Source organism: Marmota marmota, unplaced genomic scaffold, assembly GCF_001458135.2.
Source record: "Marmota marmota marmota unplaced genomic scaffold, marMar, whole genome shotgun sequence".
NCBI lineage: Eukaryota > Metazoa > Chordata > Mammalia > Rodentia > Sciuridae > Marmota > Marmota marmota.
Window position 1 is genome coordinate 17,950,639 of NW_025999998.1, and position 19,060 is coordinate 17,969,698.

A 19,060-nucleotide genomic window follows, 5' to 3' on the forward strand; every position below is an offset into this window, starting at 1 on the left:
TATATATATATATATAAATTGTAGATGGACACAATACCTTTATTTATTTATTTTTATGTTGTGCTTAGGATTGCCCAGTATCTCACATGTGCAAGGCAGGTGCTCTACCACTAAGCTACAGCCCCAGCCCACAGTGAATTAATTATTCTTAACATGTAAGAAATAAATGCTTCTGTAATGTTTTAATTGATAAAACTTTCTATGTAAGTATTAATGACTGGTAAGGTACATAACTGTTCTGCTTTAAAATTATCTCAGATAGATAGATAGATAGATGATAGATAGATCTTTTTTTTTTTTTCTTTCCAGTAGTGGGGATGGAACCCAGGGGTCTCAACATGCTAGGCACATGCTCTACCTCTGAGCTATATCCCAGCCCTTTTTAGTTTTTGGTTTTGGTTTGTTTGTTTATTTCTCTTTTTTTTCTAATATTTATTTTTTAGTTCTCGATGAACACAACATCTTTGTTTGTATGTGGTGCTGAGTATCGAACCCCGGCCGCACGCATGCCAGCTTGAGCCACATCCCCAGCCCATTGTTTGTTTATTTCTTCAGTAGTAGGGATTAAATAAACACTGAGCTACATCCCTAGTTCTTTTGAGATAAAGTCTCAATGAGTTACACAGCTGGCCTCAAACTTGGAATCCTCCTGCCTGAGCCTCCTGAGTCTCTGGGATTACAGGCATGTGTTACCATGCCCAGCTTAACCCCAACTATTTTTGGTTTTTATTTTAAAACAAGGCTTCATGAAGTTGTCCAGGCTGACGTCCAACTTGTAATGCTCCTGACTCAGCTTCCCAAGTCACTGAGATTACAAGGCATATGCCACTGCATCCAGCTACTATTAACAAAATTCTGTAATCAGTTGCTTCATTTTTTAAAATGCTTTCAATATTGATGGGCATTGCACTGAATTTTCTCTGGAAGAGACCCTTTTTGTATCCCTAAGTCATCCCGTTTGTGAACATGCATTTATATACAGCCCTTCAATGAACATGCAATCAATGTTGCCCCCCTTTTTTTCCCATTGAGGCATCTTATTTGTATGTATGTTTTACTTTCCTAGAAAAAGAATCCCAGGATTTTCCCTCCTATGTGTTTCTGCCTTGCTTCTTTGTGGTCCGTGATGCCAGTTGAGGCTGTCAATACAGTGAAACCAAACTGGCAGGATGGGAGCAGATCATTCTGCCATTTTTCTAGGTCTTTGAACTGCACATCAAATCTATAACTGACCCCTCCACACTTGTTTAACCTGCCTGTGAGGTTCACAACAACTTTCCTAGCTCTGTGGTCATTGATAATTTCAGATTCACCCATGTAACCAGACTTAATCATTATGGTTAGAAAATGGATGATGACTTTGAAGTACAGCCTAATAAGGATCTAGCACTTACCTCTCTTTTGGGCATTATTGATGCTCTTGAGAGCATCAGCCAGGACATTCATGCACACCGTTATGGAGACATGGAAAGACGGCAGAAAGAGTAAATGTTCTTTATTTTTAAAGGTGCTTAAAATCTTTCTCCGTTCAGTCTCTTAAATTTCAGTCTTCACCAGACATGGTGGCACATGCCTATAATCCCAGCAAGATTGCAAGTTCAAGGCCAGACTTGCTTATCAAGACCCTGACTCAAAATAAAAAATAAAAAGGGCTGGGAATGTGGCTTAGTGTGTAAGTACCCCTGGGTTCAATCCCCAGTACCAAAACAACAACAAAAACAGTAAACTTTTGTTTTAACTCTTCTTCTGTATATTCTAGACCCACCTGGGACTACACAGAGCCACTCTAGAGCCACCAGATATGCCGTGCTCTTTCATGCCTCCTTGTTCCTCTTCCTGAGGAACAGCGCTCTAGGGAATTCTCAGAAACTCAGCTTGGACAACAGCTGCTCTGTGGAGCTTCTCTTAGCCCTCCCAAAAGTCATCTTCCTCCTTCTTCCTAATTCTGGAGTTGAACAATTTATTGCAGCAATTTTTTTAGATTTTAATTAAACACATCCTTCTCTCCTACTAATAGTTTCTCTAGTGTGAGCAAGGATTATACAACATTCATTTTGTGTCTCCTGCTTAGTCCAAAGTGCAACACATAGTAAGTGCTCATAAAGCATTGAATAAACGGATACACATGTAGGAAGCAAATTAATCCTAATGTCTTTTTGTAAATTGGAAAATGTTCAGCTATTAGATCTTCAGATATTGCTTCTCCATCCTTTCTTCCAACCTCCTTTTTTAGAACTCCTACTAAACATAATCTAGAGTTTCTTATTCTATCTTCTATGTCTCCTTCTTTATAGTTTATCTCTTTGACTGCTTATGACTTCTACTAGAATAATTCTTCAGCCTCTGTTCTATTTCCCCCTCTCTTCTATTTCTATTTGTTTCTGAGTGTGTTTAGTCTAAATTCCACACCATTTATTATATTTAATTTAGGTGATTATTTTATTTTTAAGATATTAATCATTTCTTTTTATGCCTATTTTAATTTTATATTTTCCTGTTTGTTTCATAATTTAATATATGTGTGGATGTTATGTCATTTATTTTTTAGTATCTTAAATATTAATTTTGAAGCCTTTGATAGACTTTTCGATGAAATTAATACTATCTGAAGTGAATTCATATTCTAATTGCTGAGTGTGGTTTGTGTGTATGTGTGTGTGTGTGTGTGTATGCACTAAGAATGGAGTCCAGGACCTTGCACAGGCTAGGTAAGCACTCCACCACTGAGCTGCATTTCCAGCCCTTGTTATCTTCCTTAACGTATTCTTTGGAGTGTTTGTCTTATGAGAGATTTTGTTTTGATTCTTTATTCTGCAACTCAGGAGGCTGAGGATCACAAATTCAAGGCCAGCCTCAGCAAATTAGTGAGACTCTGTCTCAAAATAAAAAGGTCTGGGGATATAACTCAGCACCCCTGGGTTTAATCCCCAGTACCAAAGAAGAAAGAAAGAAACATTTTTATGGAGATTGGGGAAAACATTAGTGATATCATAAGCATAATTTGAAAAACTATACAGTTTCTCAAATTGGGTTTCATATTTCCTGAATGATTTTAAGAATGATGGTTTTGAGCATTCCCAAGCTCAAAAGTTCATCAAACACAGTGTCCCTGATATAGTATTCCAGGGATTTCTGAGAGTGTTTGGGTGAATTCTGAAGACATCTGAGTGTTTGTGTCTTTTCCTAGATTTTGCTTAAACTCTGGAACTTGCCTATTTGAAGTTTTCTGTCTGTGATGCTCATTTGTTCTGTTATCCTTTCTTTTCACATCTCACATGCCCTTGAATGGAGAATCTGGTGCTGTCCTCTCGTGCTGCAACATGTAGATTACAACATTTAGGGACAGGTTTTTCTATTAGGTTATAACTTGGGTAGAAAAACAAAGGGTAAATTCCTTCTAAAATTATTAACTATCATACTAAGAAATGAGGATGCTTGAGAATAGCAGAAAAAGTTTGGCAACCCCCCCAAAAAAGATATTTGTCAAATTCTATTTCATTCTTTTTGACCAATATTTTTAGAGTCTTTTTTTTTGGGGGGGGGGGTTGCTGAGGATTGAACCCAGGGCCTGTGCATGCAAGGCAAGCACTCTACCGACTGAGCTATATCCCCAGCCCTGACCAATATTTTTAGGATGTTAAAAAGAAAAATCGTAATAGCACCAAGGACAGGGAGTGGGGAGACACAGCAAGCTCAGGCCTAATGTATACCTTTGTGTGCAACTGGTGCCTCCTTAATTAGTTCATTTCTTGCCTGTGCACACTTAACTTTTTAATTTATCCTCCTCATAAAATTGTTTGGAATAAAAATCCAGACTGGATAACCAAAGCCCCTAACTTTCCCAAGCTGCCCCTCTCTGTGTAGAGCGGTGCGCACAGCCGGACCCAGGGGCTGGTCTGGATTTGTTGAAGGCATCCCAGGGGAGTCATTCTGAGGGAAAGCAGATGGTGAGCTGCTCTAAATTTTAAGGAAATGCCAAAATGCCTGTCTTTTCAGCCCCAGGGCTCCTTAGCAATAATAATAAATTTAGGGTCTTAAACATGAAAACAATAAAAAAAATTCTTAAAATTAACAAACTTCACATTTGTGAAAGATACTTTGTCCCTAAGTGTACAGGTTTTGCAGTAAATCAGTGTTGGGTATATAAATAGTCACTGATCTGTCACCCTAAGATGACAGGTACTTTAGGTATTACCTCAGGTCTGGGCCATAGCCAAATTAGTAGGAGTGAGGGAGGAGAGTGGCCCTCACATAGTTGCAGTTAGACCAAGAGTAAGTTCCAGTGTTCCATTACACAGTGGGGTGACTATATAGTCAATAATAATGTATATTTCAAAATAGATAGAAAAGAGAATTTTGAATCTTCAAGTAAGCAATAAATATTTGAGTTGAAGGATATACTATCCTGATTTGATCATTATATGATACACGTACATATGGAAACATCACATTGTACCTATAAAGTGTATAATCATATGTTGATTAAAAATAAAGTAAAGCTGGGCACAGCATCACACACGAGTAATCCCAGCCACTCAGGTAGCAAGACTGAAGGATCACAAGTTCAAGGCCAGCCTGGGCAACATTGCAAGACCCTCATTGTTATGGTTTAGATGTGTTGTTCCCCAAAAGCTCACGTATGAGACAATGCAAGAAGATTTAGAGGAGAAATGATGGGGTTATAGCATTAATCTAATCAGTGAATTAATCCCTGGTGGGATTAACTGAGTAGTAACTGGAGGCAGGTGTGGCTTGAGGAAGTAGTTCATGGGAGCGTGGCGTGGCCATGGGTATATATTCTGTATCTGGAGAGTGGAGTCTCTCTCTCTCTCTCTGCTTTCTGATCACCATGTGAGCTGGTTCCCTCTGCCACACTGTTCCACCATGATGTCCTACCTCACCTTGAGCCCCAAGGAATGGAGCCATCCACTTATGGACTGAGACTTCTAAACCATGAGTCCCTAAATGAACCAATGAACCTTTCCTCCATTTAATTCGTTCTGATTGGGTCTTTCAGTGGCAGCAGCAAAAAAAAAAACTGACTAAAAAGAACTGGAGATGTATGTAGCTCAGTGGTAGAGCACCCCTGGATTCAATCCCCAGTAAAAATAAATAATTAATTATTAATAATAAAAGACTCAGTGGTGGTGCAAATACTTGGCATAAGTAAGGTCCTGGGAACAATCCTGAACACCACTAAAAAGAAAAAGAAAAGAACTCATTGTAATGTAACTAATTTTAAAGTATAAATTTTGTGATCTAACCTTGTCCCTGCCTCCATCCCCCTTTTCATATCCTTAATTTAATTTACTATAAATTAACAAACTACAATTGCATGTATGGTGGGGTACAAAGTGATATTCATACACACAATGTGCAAGGATTAAATCAAGCTGATTAACTCATCATCCATCACCTCAAATAATTATCAGTTTTTGGACTAAATACATCCAAAATTACTCTCAGCAATTTTGAAATTTACAATACACTGTTATTAACCACGCTGTATAATATATCTCAAAAAATGTATGTCTCCTGACTAAACTTTGTACTCTTGACCAACATCGTCTAATTCCTCCCACCCCTGCAGCCTCTGCTGGTAGCCACTCTCTGCTTCTATGAATTCCATTGTTAAAGACTCCACATGTAGGTGAGATCACATGTCATCCTTAATTTCTCTTCATTAAAAACATAGATTTTTGGCTGGGCATGGTGGTGTACCCCTGTAATCTCAGCAACTCAGGAGGCTTAGACAGGAGGATCATGAGTTTAAAGTCATTCTCAGTAACTTAGTGAGGCACTAAGCAACCTAGGAGGACTTTGTCTCTAAATAAAATATTTTTTAAAAAATGAACTGGAGATGTGACTCTGTGGTTAAGCACCCCTGAGTTCAATCCCCTGTACCCGCCCCCCAAAATTAAATCTTGTATTTAAAAAGGTTAACAGTAAGACGTTTAAGCTTTATTTTAGAAAAATATGAGAAAATGAAGAGAGGATCACATACCACAATCGTGTTCCAGATGATACAAAAATTCTGTATAAAGCTAGAGCTAGAGCTACAGCCCCCAACCTGAGGAGATACATCTAAAGGTTTATTGTCTAAGTTATTGTTCAGAGCTCAGGATTCATTTTTGTATGGAAACAACAGTTCAAATTACTGAACTCACAAATAAGACAGGAAAAGTCAACTCCTTTTTGAATGTGAAGGACAGAACTCTTGGTTTTATGTCAAGTTCAACTAACCACCCTTCAGAGCCTGGTCCTGATGGAAAGATATATTTCCCGTTGCTCAAGTTCCAACTCGAAATGCCAGGTACATTCTATGCCCACCTCTCTTACACTCATTCTTTGAAACTTTTAGCAGAAATGCCAGGGCCTTTCCTCATAACATGAACTAGAGTTCAGGTCTCCTGTCCCCCAAATTCTTTCCAGAAGCTGTCCCTTGATACTGCATAAAAGGAAATATTTGGATCCATCATTCTTGGGATGTATGCATTGGGAAAAGGAGGTGTTGCCTCCACAGGAAACAGTCGATAGGTTCAGACCTCTTCTGTTTGATGGTTCATATGTTAAAGTGGATAGTGTGGTAGAAAGAGCACTGGACTGTGAGTCAGCAAACCTGAGTTTGAATCTTGACTATTAAAATTACCTAAGTAACCTTGGATGGTTGACATTGCATGTCCACATTTGCATGTATGTGAAAATAATAAATAGGACTAGGGATGTAGCTCAGGGGTAGAGAGCTTGCCTAGCACACATAAGGTCTTGAGTTCAATCCCCAGCACCAAAATAATAATAATCATCATTAATAAACAGGATAGGATTGGGGTGTGGCTAGCAAGCACAAGACCCTAGGTTTGTTCCCATCGTTGAAGAAATGAATACGTACTTGCAAAGAATGTCAATTTTTTCCCCCTGTCCTGCTGAGGATTAGAACCCAGGGCTTTGAACATGCCAGGTGAGTGCTCTATCACGGAACTACATCCCAGCCTCAGGGTGTTAAGATTTCTAAGGAGAGATTTTATAGCCCTCAAGAGAATTTCAAAGGAATCTATCACCACTACCAGTCCCAAAATTAAGAATCTGGACAACATGATCTACTGAATATTTTTGTCCCTCAAACTTCAAATGAGTGCTGTCTGTATATTCATGACTTACTCAACACCAAGTACAAGGACCCTCCTCCAAATCAGCAGCCATCATCCTGCCCACTAATTAAACAATAAACAGAAGGACAATTAATGATTTTATAAACTTTTTACATGATTTCTTATTCTCTGAAAATCTTTCTCTTGCTGTAATTAAAGATCTGTCATCCCCAATCTGCAGTTTCCAGCAGAGTCTGCCTAATTTGGACTAATTAGATAACACATAGGCCTTCACTTTGTCTTATAGGCTTTTTTCCCCATATCCTCAAGCAAGTCATCTTTCTGCTTCAAATTCTGGGGTTCTTGTTTGTTTTTGTTACCGGGGATTGAACCCAAGGTCACCTTACCACTGAAGATTCATCTCTAGTCCTTTTTTAATTTTGAGACAGGGCCTTGCTGACTTGCTGAGGCTGTCCTTGAACTTGCGATCCTCCTGCCTCAGTTTCCTGAGTTGCTGGAATTATAGGTGTGCACCATTATACCTGGCTCCTGCATCAATTTACTTGACATAGTCCTTGTCCTTTAGTGTTCCTGACCAGATGGGGGCACATGCCTGTAATCCCAGCAACTCAGGAGACTGAGGCAGCAGGATTGCAAGTGTGAGTCCCTAAGCAACTTAATGAGACAGTCTCAATGGCTCAATGGATAAGGACCCCTTGGTTCAATCCCCAGTACCCACTCCCCCCACAAAAAAACATAAAGTAACAGCGCTATCATTATTATATTTATCATTACCAACATGAGCACAGANCACAAATACTACTACTACTACTACTACTACTAATAATAATAATAATAATAAAGGAAGGAAGAAGGAAGAAAGGGAAACTAAGGTTCAATCTAATAACTTGGAATTTTTTTTTTCTTTCAGGAAAAGGAGGATCGGATTGCTTGTCCTGTGTGTGGAACTACCACCTCATGGGTGGAATCTGCAACTCCGACTGTCTTGTGGGAAAATACAGAGTGGGAGAGGTACTGGAGAGCTGGGGCAGTGTGCTTTCTGCCATATATATATATATATATATATATATATATATATTTGTACCAGGGATTTAACCCAGGGGCACTTAACTGAGCCACATTCCCAGCCCTTTTTATGTTTTATTTTGAGACAGGTTCTCACTAAGTTACTTGGGGCCTCGCTAAGTTGCTGAGGCTGGCTTTAAACTCACAATCCTCCTGCCTCAGCCTCCTAAATCGCTAGGATTATAGGTGTGTACCACCATACCTGGCTTTCTGCCCTTTTTAGAGAGAATGTGAACTCAGTTTCTGCATATCATTCTGGGCAGTCAAAAAGTTCTAAAATTCCTACATTTACTATAATTTAGACCCAATATTGTGAAATCCTTCATGACATCATGAAATAATGGTGCCTGTAGCCTTTATGTAAAGCACAGAAATCTAGAAGATCTAAGATAAATAATGAGATGTTAAGTAATGAGGACCTCAGAATGAACCCTACATCTGTTATTCATGACCACAGAAGTTTCAGTCTTTGTAAGACTATTATGTCAGAAATACAAAATCTCTTCTCTCTTACCCTCTGCTGTCTAACCAGAAACATCTGAGTAAAAGAGGATCCATGCTGCTGTTGATCTTTCATTTGCTCCACCTCTTCTGCACAATATATTCAGAAGGATCGAGATTTGCTTCCACAGAACACTTGGGTTTGCCAAGTATACTAATTTCTTGATTGTGCTTCCAACCTTTAGGAAACATGTAAATCTCTCCATGGTGAAATTAATACAAACGAATCTATTTGAATATAGGTGCTCTTTAAATTCTGACACCAGCTCTCATCACAGTTTGGAGAAGCTTAAGTTCATGGAGGTTAAGTAATTTTCTAAAATATCACAAGAATAGTAAATAACAAAGCTGGAACTGAACCCAGAGGATTTGATGAGATAATAACAGCTGAGAAAACAGTGTAGCAGTATCTAAAATATTCCAAGATGCTCAAGAAAGCAATTTTGGGGGAGGGTGCTGAGAACTGAACCCAGGGCCTTGCACATGCTGGACAAGTTCTCTGCCATTGAGCTATACCCCCAGCCCCTCCGTTCGTCTTTTTCTATTTCACCAAACTTGCAAAGTTACACAGGTAGAATAGGAAGGTATCTCTCCTGACCCACAATTCCAGCACCAAGCAAAGAACAACTTGTCAGGAGGGAAGCCACTTTTTTCTCATCTCTGGACTCTCTTCCTAATAAGATTTAATTGCTTTAGCTACATAGTCACAACTAACATCATTCTGGGTCCCAGCCACAAGAATCCAGTAATCAAGGAAGCTACACAGGTAACTAATGTACATGAGTGAAGGAAGGACACTGGGGGAACGAAAAACCACAGTTCCAGCTTGCTGGAAAGTGGAAATTGAAGCATTACCTACGTGTTGGTGATATAATAGCAAATGCTGGGAATTGTGTCACACAGGAAAGCAAAAAAAAAAAAGTGGGGGGCACTCAACTTTGTCAGTGACATGAACATGTTAAAATGCTGAATCCAGTTGACAGGTCTTCTAGATTTTAAAGAGAAATTAGGAACTGATTTATATATGAAATATTCTACTTTTGAAATGTGAGAAATGAATGCACAATGTTTTAAATGGTTTAAGGCTACATAGTGTGGGCTAGACAAAACTAATACCTGACCTGAGCTGTCTTAAGATGAGCACAGGATGCTGGGTGTGGTGGCACACACCTGTAATCCCAGCAGCTGGGGAGGCTGAGGCAAAGTCAAAGCCAGCCTCAGCAACTCAGCGAGGCCCTAAACAGCTCAGTGAGATCCTGTCTCTAAATATATAAAAAAGAGCTGGGGATGTTGCTCAGTGGTTAAATACCCCTGGGTTCAATCCCAGTACCAAAAAAAAAAAAAAAAAAAAGAGAGAGAGAGAGAGAGAGAACAGAAGCTGTCACTTTATAATAAATTATTGTGGAAGCCTGTTCTCCTACTCTTGTTATGAGCAGGGGTCAGAGGTCAGGGCCCAGGAATGGCTTCATCCAGTTGTAGACAGTTGTGTCTGTCTTTTGCCCAGAACACACCATCTTTCTGCTGAACCTACAGGCTTGCCTCCTTATAGAGACAAGATGGAATTCTTTGTGTGTGTGTGTGTGTTTTTAATTTTTATTCTTGGTTGTTCAAAACATTACATAGTTCTTGACAAATCATATTTAAGATGGAATTCTTACTGGGAAATACCAGTACCTTGTTCATCCCTCTGTACTCATAAACAACCTCCTGATTATTCATAACAGGGAGAGAAATTCAACTGTGAAAAATGCCACGAGAGCTGTATGGAATGCAAGGGCCCCGGCACCAAGAACTGCACCATGTGCCCCGCGTCCCTGCTGCTGCACATGGACGACAGACGCTGTCTCCACTGTTGTAACACCTCCAGCCCCTCCAACACCCAGGAGTGCTGTGACTGCCAGGAAAGCATGGGTAAGGGGACAGGGACAGCCTGCAGAGGGAGGGTCTGGCCTCAGAAAGCAATGACAGCCACAGAAGAGGAGGATGGAAAGTTCAGGAAAATCAATCAGGCTATCTTTCACTGAGAGTCTGCTGCATGCCTACTGTACTTGAAACCTCGTGCCCATCATCCCAGTTCTCAAGTAGATATTATTTTTTAAATTTTTTTTTTAGTTGTAGTTGGACACTATACTTTTTAATTTTATTTATTTATTTTTATGTGGTACTGAGGATCAAACCTAGGGCCTTGCACATGCTAAGTGAGCATTCTAACACTGAGCCACAACCCCAGCCCCCACAGTAGATATTATTGATCCCACTTTACAGATAAGACCACTGAAGCCCAAAGGGTTGGATTTGGATTATCTAGGTCTACATCAATATTAAGAGGCTCATTTAGAATTAGAAAATGGGTCTTTTAGACAGCAGAGCCCACGTTCTTTCCACTGCTATACTCTAACCCCAAGTTAGAGTTCAACTAGGTCTAGAATTTGACCTTTATACATTTACCCCATTCTATTTTTATTCTTCCCTCTTGAGGAAAATAAAGGAAAGAAATTAGCAATCAAGGAGGTTAATACAGTATTATCTTGAATCTGTTGAAAAATCATTCAGTGGAAGTCAGCCCAAATCAAAGCCTTGCATTAGAGACTTAGAGCATTTTAGAAATAAACTTTCATTAAAGGTTAAGAAGAAACAAAACTGAGCCAATGGTGCATGCCTGTAATCCCAGTGACTAGGGAGCCTCAGGCTGGAGGATCACAAGTTCAAACCCAGCCTCAGCAATTTAGCAAAGCCCTAAGAAAACTAGCAAAACCCTGCCTCAAAATTTTAAAAAAAGGATGGGGATATGGCTCAGTGGTTAAGTGCCCCTGTGTTCAATTCCTGGTACAGAGAAAAAGAGAGAGGTATGGGGGAAAAAGAAGAAACAAAACTGCTTTCACCAACTTCCAGACCTCAACTGTCTTCCAGCCTCCAATGTTGTTATCCCCACCCATGTTGATATTTGATTCTCGTTAGTCACAAACTTAGAAACATCCTGAATGCAATGATTCCTAAAAGGAAAACATATTCTGTATTGTTTATTTCAGATAGGGTCTCACTATGTTGCTTAGACTGGCCTCTAACTTCTAGACTCAGGTGATCCTCCCACCTCAGCCTCCTGATAGCTGAGACAATAGGCACACACCTCTGCAACTGATTTGCATATTCTTTTTTTTTTTTTGATACTGGGTATTGAACCCAGGGGTGCTTTATCACTGATCCACATTCCCAACCCTTTTTATTTCTTTATTTTGAAACAGGTTTCTGCTAAGTTGCTTAGGGCCTTCCTAAATGGTGGAGGCTGGCCTGGAACTATTGATACCCCTGCTTTAGCCTCCTGAGCCACTGGGATTGTAGGCATGCACTGCTATTCCTGGCCTGGCTCCTATATTCTTAATACATATTCCCTAGTCCAGAAATAGATAATTTCCTAGGGGTTCAGATATATTATTTCCTGAGCAAATATTTATGGAAGACTGTCCATGTGTAAGTAAAGAAAATCCCAGACCCACAACTACTACTAGACACTTTAAAAAATTTTTTTTTAAATTTTAATTTTTATTTTGTGGTGCTGGAATGGGGTGGGGTCAAATCCAGGGCCTCTTTCATGCCCAGCGAGCACTCTACCACTGAACTATCAGCCCCTATTTTTCATTTTCATATCAGCATTTTCATTTAGGTTCTAAGTATCATTTTTACCAAAATCAATTCTTTCCTTCTTCAGTTTTCCCACCCCTTTGGGCAGCTGTTTTCCCCAGTTCCTCCTACACATCCACCTTCAGGGTCTGACTGCCTAATATCCATGCTGTGTCAGTTAAGAATAATAACTGGTACTACGTGGAAGCCATTAAATGAAACCAGAAGTGTGTGCCTGTCACATGTAGTGTTTCTGAACATCTGTCCCAACAAAGAACTATTTAGTCTAGTTTCCTGGTTCCTCTGTGATTCTTGAAGAGTCACCTGGGGCAACTCTGCAAAGTCCCAATATTCTTAGAGTATAGCTTAGTGGCAAAATGCTTGTCTAGCAGGCAAATGTGAAGAAAGAGAAAGGGGGGAAACAAATACTCTCACTCACTTGCTCCTTTATGAACTGAGGTAATCTGCCCCTTCAAAGAAACTGCATCTCAGAGGCTGACCCTGACTCTGCAGCCTAAGATGAAGAGTAAGATGTGGTTGCACATGGCACCCCGATAACCTGTGAAGGTCTTTTGTTGATTTCCTTGCTTCCTGTGATATTTACCTCAAAGTGCTCTATACAGATTGCTTTTCTATCTCTCTGGTGCTTTCAGTATTTCCTCAGAGGGGAAAAAAATCTGTGCTCATGTTGGTAATGATAAATATAATAATGATAGCGCTGTTACTTTATGTTTTTTTGTGGGGGGAGTGGGTACTGGGGATTAAACTCAGGGGCACTCAACCACTGAGCCACATCCCCAGCCCTATTTTGTATTTTATTTAGAGACAGGGTCTCACTGGGTTTCTTAGCTCCTTGCTTTTGTTGAGGCTGGCTTTGAACTTGCAATCCATCTGCCTCAGCCTCCTGAGCCGCTGGGATTACAGGCATGTGCCCCTGTGCCAGGTGTGCTATTACTTTAGAGGAGGGAATTCTGCTTGATAGGCAAAATCCCCTGAGTTTAAGAATAAAACAGAAAAATTGTTTAGCACTAGTAAAAAATACACACACACACACTAAATCAAAGATTTGTAAGTAATTTTTAATGTTGTCTAGTCTTCCTATAAAATAAAGTCATATTTAAAAGTTAAACACACACACACACATACATAGCAGCGATGAATCGGATCTAATTTGGAAATATCACCTTAATAAATATCAAGATATTTAGTAAGCATAAATTATCATACCTGGTACCACTATTATACTCATTAAGCTAATGTGTAAAATGTATCTAGAATCTCCTATAAAAGAATCCTGGGGGCAGATCCAAGTGGTCCAATCAATATTTATGGAGAATCTACTATGTACTACAACTTGTACACCCAACCTGGTCTGATAGTTTGTTTTTTTTTCCAGCTTTTTTATACTCTTTCACACTCCTATATGGTGAGCTAAAGAAAAGGAAATAAATTAAGCAAATTACTCAAGTCATATTGCCTGAACTAAATGAGTGTAAAGTAAGAAAATGGAGCTTATTGCTAAGTAATGGTTTAATCCTTCCTTCTACAGCACTGTTTCAGTTACTTCATGTTCTCAGTCAAGGCATCAAAACAGAAGCCAATGGATAATAAGGGACAAAATTCTTAACTTCAGAAATCCTAATTATGCTAGGAGAAATGCCCTGTCACTCAAGTTGGTAGGCAGGATTTAAATGGTACAGTACTTCTGTTCCTGCTAGGCAAGTGGCACAAAACTCCAAGAAGCCAAGCACCAGTTGTCACACTATGTTTCCTTCAGGTGTCTAGACTGGAATTAACCCATGGAGTTAAGGTTAATGGACTGGAATTCTGGTTGTTCCATAGTGTCTTGTCTCTGACAATGTAACAATTCATTTCCTCTCCATGGCCTTAATTTTCTCAACTATCAAAAAATAAATTGGTCTAAGTAATTTCTAAGGCTCTACATGGTCATAGAAATCAGTGACAGGATAAAATTTTATAAATTATCTTCTCCTGCCCTGGAAGAGTAGGATAGTTGTTGTGGGCCAGGCTTATAGGTAGCTGGGAGAGGACTCAGTCTTAGAAAAAAATCAGAATATCATTTAGCAATACTAAAGCATGGACCATGGTGAAATACTTTCTCAGGAGAGAAATAGAAGAATCAATTGATACACTGAACATTTGGAGACTGACCCATGACTGATGGAGATAAGGGAACTCCCTTTGGTCTCAAATTGACCCTTGTTCTAGAAGGGTGGCGTGGTTTTATCAAGCATGGACTGGGACTCTCATAGGGTACATGCTAAGATTTTGTAGGGTGGTGTACCTCCTAAGAAAATTAGACCATGATTCTTACATTTTTAGATTTTTTTTTTAATGATGTTCTTTACCTCAGAAACTAATTTCCCCAATTCTGTTTCTTTTCTGCCATCTTTTCCTTTTCTCCCCTGCCTTTGGGGTCATCTTCCAAAAGACGAGTGCATCCTTGGAAGAAGTGAGCCTGGGTCTGCCGCTGAGCACTCCAAGACTGCTCTGTTGATCACCTCCTCCGTCATGTTACTGCTTCTGCTGGGGGCTGCCGTGTTTGTCTGGAGGAAGTCTCGGGGCCGAGTCCAGCCAGTACAAAAGGCCGGTTATGAAAAGCTGGCTGACCCTGCCAGGTCATACTCCTCCTATAAGAGCAGCTATGGCGAGGGCACCAGCTTTGAAGAGGACCAGATGATCGAGTATAGGGACCAGGACTATGATGAGGATGATAATGATGACATCGTCTACATGAGCCAAGATGGCACGGTCTACCGAAAATTTAAATATGGACTGCTGGAGGATGAGGAGGAAGATGAGCTGGAATATGATGACGAGAGCTATTCCTTCCAGTAGACACAGCCCACCTCAATCCCTTCCTCTCACGGGCATGCCTGTGAGCATGACTGTTTTGGTTTTATCCACACACCAGGCTGAGGTGTGAATGTGTTTGTCTTCTTAACCACGAATCCAACCAGAATATGTAAGAATGCTGAAATATTTTGTGCTTGTTTTGAGTGACTAAATTCAATTAACAGTTCCTGCTCAACCATCATTGAGGAGCAAGGATAAAATTTAAAGGCATTTTCCTCAAAATGGTATGTGAAGACACCAAAGCAGGAAGTAAAATTAACTCTTTTATGTGATTTTAAAAAATAGGGAGGGAGCAGAAGACCAGTAGGGATTCTGTTTCCAAGTTGCATTGTGGGGAGCTCTGCTACTTTTTAGAATTCTGATATTTCTTGAAATAACTTGCGGGGGGGGGGGGAAGAGTTGGCTTAGCAGGGATTTCTTTCCCCTTCTGGCTGTGTTTAGGCAGAGATTTGTTTTGTGAGAATCAAGGAAAAAAAGTGTTCTTATCTGTTGTTCCCAGAGTGTCCCCTGGTGAGCAGAAAAGAGCATCTCGGCTGAGGTGGCTCAGGACCCATTTAGAAATGAGGAAAGAAAAGAGGAGACGCATCATAGCAGAGGAACTACGAGTTTGCTGGGCCCTGGTTCATCCAAAGGTTTACAGAGCCATAATGATCCTGAGGGCAGAATGGCTCAGGCAGGAGGCAGATGGTAGCAAGCCCAGTGTGAAAAAATCACCAAGATTCTAAGAACCACACCCCCGTGATTCTCCAAGAAGTTTTCTAGTAGTAGAAAATCATGAAAGAAAAATGGCAATGTGAACCTAACATAAAATGAAAAAAAAAAATCATCCATTCTAAGAAAAAGACTAGCTATCAAATCAGAGGAGCTTCCATCCACAAACCCATCAAAGAAATGCAGGCTCTCCATAGAGAAAGCTGGAATGGAGTCTAACAGGAGGGAATAATCCCAATGTGCCGCTCTGCTTGTAAGCTGTAATCCAGCTGTCAAACAGCCTCCCACCATGTTAGCACTGTGGTTTTGTTTCTAGACTTCCTAAGCTTCCCTTTTTCTCCTTCTCCTGACAAGTATGCTCTTAGATACAAATTAGGACAGTTTTTCTGCAGATAGTAATACAGAGAGAGGGGCTCTGGCTACTTCAAAGTATACCAGCAGAATCTTGTGGATTTCCTTGTCAAAGAAGTTATAGGCACTGTTAGGAGTGGGACAACAAAGAGTGAAAGTGACATTTTCAGATGATGGCAATAGTCAAAATATACTGCATACCTACTGTATACCAGGTATCAAGCTAAGTAATTCCTCTAAGAAAGAAAGGAAGAAAGAAAAGAAATCACCACACTTACCCACTTGACATCACAAGTCTATCAGGTTGGAGTCGTCATTGCCCTGCCTTTATAGGAAACCTGAGGTTTACAAAAGGCTAAGTCACAGGGCTGGGCATAGTGACACATGCCTATAATCCCAGGGAGGCTCAGGAAAGAAGATTAAGTTCAAGGCCACCCTGGGCAACTTAGTGATACCCTGTCTCAAAATAAAAATTATTTTTAAAAAAGGACTAGCTCAGTGGTAAAGCATCCAGGGTTCAATCCTCAGTACCAAAAAAGAGGCTAAATCACTAGTTCAAGGTCACAGAAAGCTCACCAAACTCCAAACAATAAGTGTGACCCTAAAGTGCATGTTTCTAATAAATATGCTCCACTAACATAAGATGGGAAAATAAGCATCCTAAATATAATAAACATGTCTATTATTGTATTCTATGACATCAATATCCTTCTAGGAAGTGTATGATCTTCATTCACTAAATTCATATATTTTTTAAACAATGTGACACAGACATGGGAAATTTTGATGAAGAAGACTTCTGTTTACTGAAGGCTTGTGTTTCTTCAGAGGAAAGTTCTTAGGGTCAGTAAGCTTTCCCTGGAAAGAGCCAGATTTTTGTTACTACTTCAGGCCTTGTGGGCTAAAACATCTCTACTATAACTATTCGGCTCTGCCATGGTAGTGTGAAAGCAGCCACTACCCTATGGATGGGAAGACTGTGTTCCAATAAAACTTTATTCGTGGACACTGAAATTTGAATTTCAGATAAGTGTCACACATCATGAAATATTATTCTTCTTTTGATTTTTTTTAACCATTAGAAATATAAAAATTATTCTTAGCTCACAGAAGTACAAAAACAGGTGGTGGGTCAGATTTGGCTTGGACCTTGTCTTTAAAAAATTCTTCAGAGCCAGGTGCAGGTTCAGAACTGTGATTCCAATGAAGCTACACTTCCTTGGGAGGCTGAGGTAGGATATGGCCAGTTCAAAGCCAGCCTCAGCAACTCAGCAAGGCCCTAAGCAACTTAGCAAGACCCTGTCTCAAAATAAAAGATAAAAAGGGCTTGGGGTGTAACTCAGTGGTAAAATGCTTCTGGGTACAATCCTCAATACTAAAATAAAAAGAATAATTTCAGAGGTCCTCTGTATCATACATACATATGATATGCTTTCCAAAATTTTAATCATTTAAAATTAGCTCTTCAAAATCCATTTAAAGTCCTGATAGTTCTCTTCTTAAAAATGCTTGTAAGATAATCATCACATCAATGGGAGAATTTTCTTATCCATTGCAGTGTACAGAGTTAACCTACAGAAACAAGTAATTTTGCTTATACTGTGTTGTTCATGTTCCTTGATAATTTTAAAACTGTGATAGACTGAGTTGGACATTTTTTTCAATAGCCTGGAAATTGTTTTCCAAGAAAAGTCTGTGTTTATGATATGCAGTTAAAGGTTGAACAAGGTTGTGATGACCTTGAACACTAAGAAAAATTGTGCTCTTCTTCTATGTGACCTGAAGTGAAAAGAACACATGTGCTCATCTACTGGCAAGTTTGACAAGTTTGTGCTTAGTCATGCCACATTATTCTCTCACTTCTTTTGAAAATTATGCTTACAACTGTCTTAATAGGTAAATATGTGGTTGGAAAACAATGTCACCTTTGGTTTTGTTTGCAAATAACTTGGAAATACTAAGAGAATCCTCAAAAACTGGAAATATACTAAAAAACTGGATAAGAGCTTAAAAGGTTCTGATTCATGGAATGCAATTTTAAAAGTGTGAATAAATGAAATTAAGACCAGGTGATGCTATGAAGACTCTCTCTCCTTTTTTTTTTTTTTTTTTTGGTACTGGGGATTGAACCCAGGGGCACTTAACCACTGAGCCATGTCCCAGTCTTTTTTTTTTTTTTTTTTTAATTTTTATTTTAAGACAGGTTCTCCCTAAGTTTTGCAGGCCCTCATTAAATTGCTGAAGCTGGCCTCAAATTTGTGATCCTCCTGCCTTAGCCTCCCATGTGATGGGTATTTCAAGCATCTGGCACCCTGCCCAACTACACTTGCTTATTAAGAGACTGCTTTTGCAAATGTTTTATTTGCTTAGTATTATGATTTACCAAGAAAGAGATGCAAAATAAAAGAGTTCTCAATTTTCTCCTTTTTATATACCTATATCCAATGATTAGACTAGTCTTATCAATCTGAATTTTCTCTCCTAAAAATCAGTCTAAATGTCTTTCAGCTCCGTTACTATTGCCTTAGTCAGGCCAACACCTTTTTCATGAGACCATTGGGACTTCCACCTGAATTATGGATGAACTTCAATCTCCTTATCTCCCAATATTTCCTCTTTCTGTACAAAGGTTGTTTCTAAGATCCATCAGATCATCCCATTCAGCCTCCCTTATCACCTATTCTAATTATGACATGCAAAACTTTGAAATAGTAGGGCACAATGGCACATGCCTATAATCCCAGCACTTGGGATATCAAAGCAGGAGGATTGCAAGTTCAACGCCAGCCTCAGCAATTTATGGAGGACTAAGCAATTTAGCAAGACCA

General features: G+C 39.5%; 1 protein-coding gene and 1 pseudogene across 3 annotated transcripts in view; one reads left to right on the top strand and one right to left on the bottom strand.

The window, feature by feature from the left end:
- The window catches only part of Pcsk5 (proprotein convertase subtilisin/kexin type 5), a 448,718-nt gene extending 430,408 nt beyond the window's left edge, over positions 1-18,310 (top strand). For all 3 annotated transcript variants that reach the window (XM_015492940.2, XM_048806923.1, XM_048806924.1), the window contains 3 exons: positions 8,020-8,120; positions 10,400-10,586; positions 14,746-18,310. In XM_015492940.2, coding sequence (XP_015348426.1) covers positions 8,020-8,120; positions 10,400-10,586; positions 14,746-15,152 — 695 coding nt within the window. In that variant the 3' untranslated portion in view covers positions 15,153-18,310. The remainder of the gene's footprint in view (positions 1-8,019; positions 8,121-10,399; positions 10,587-14,745) is intronic.
- Positions 872-1,446, bottom strand: LOC107148289 (annotated as a pseudogene).
- Positions 18,311-19,060: the final 750 nt, after the last annotated feature.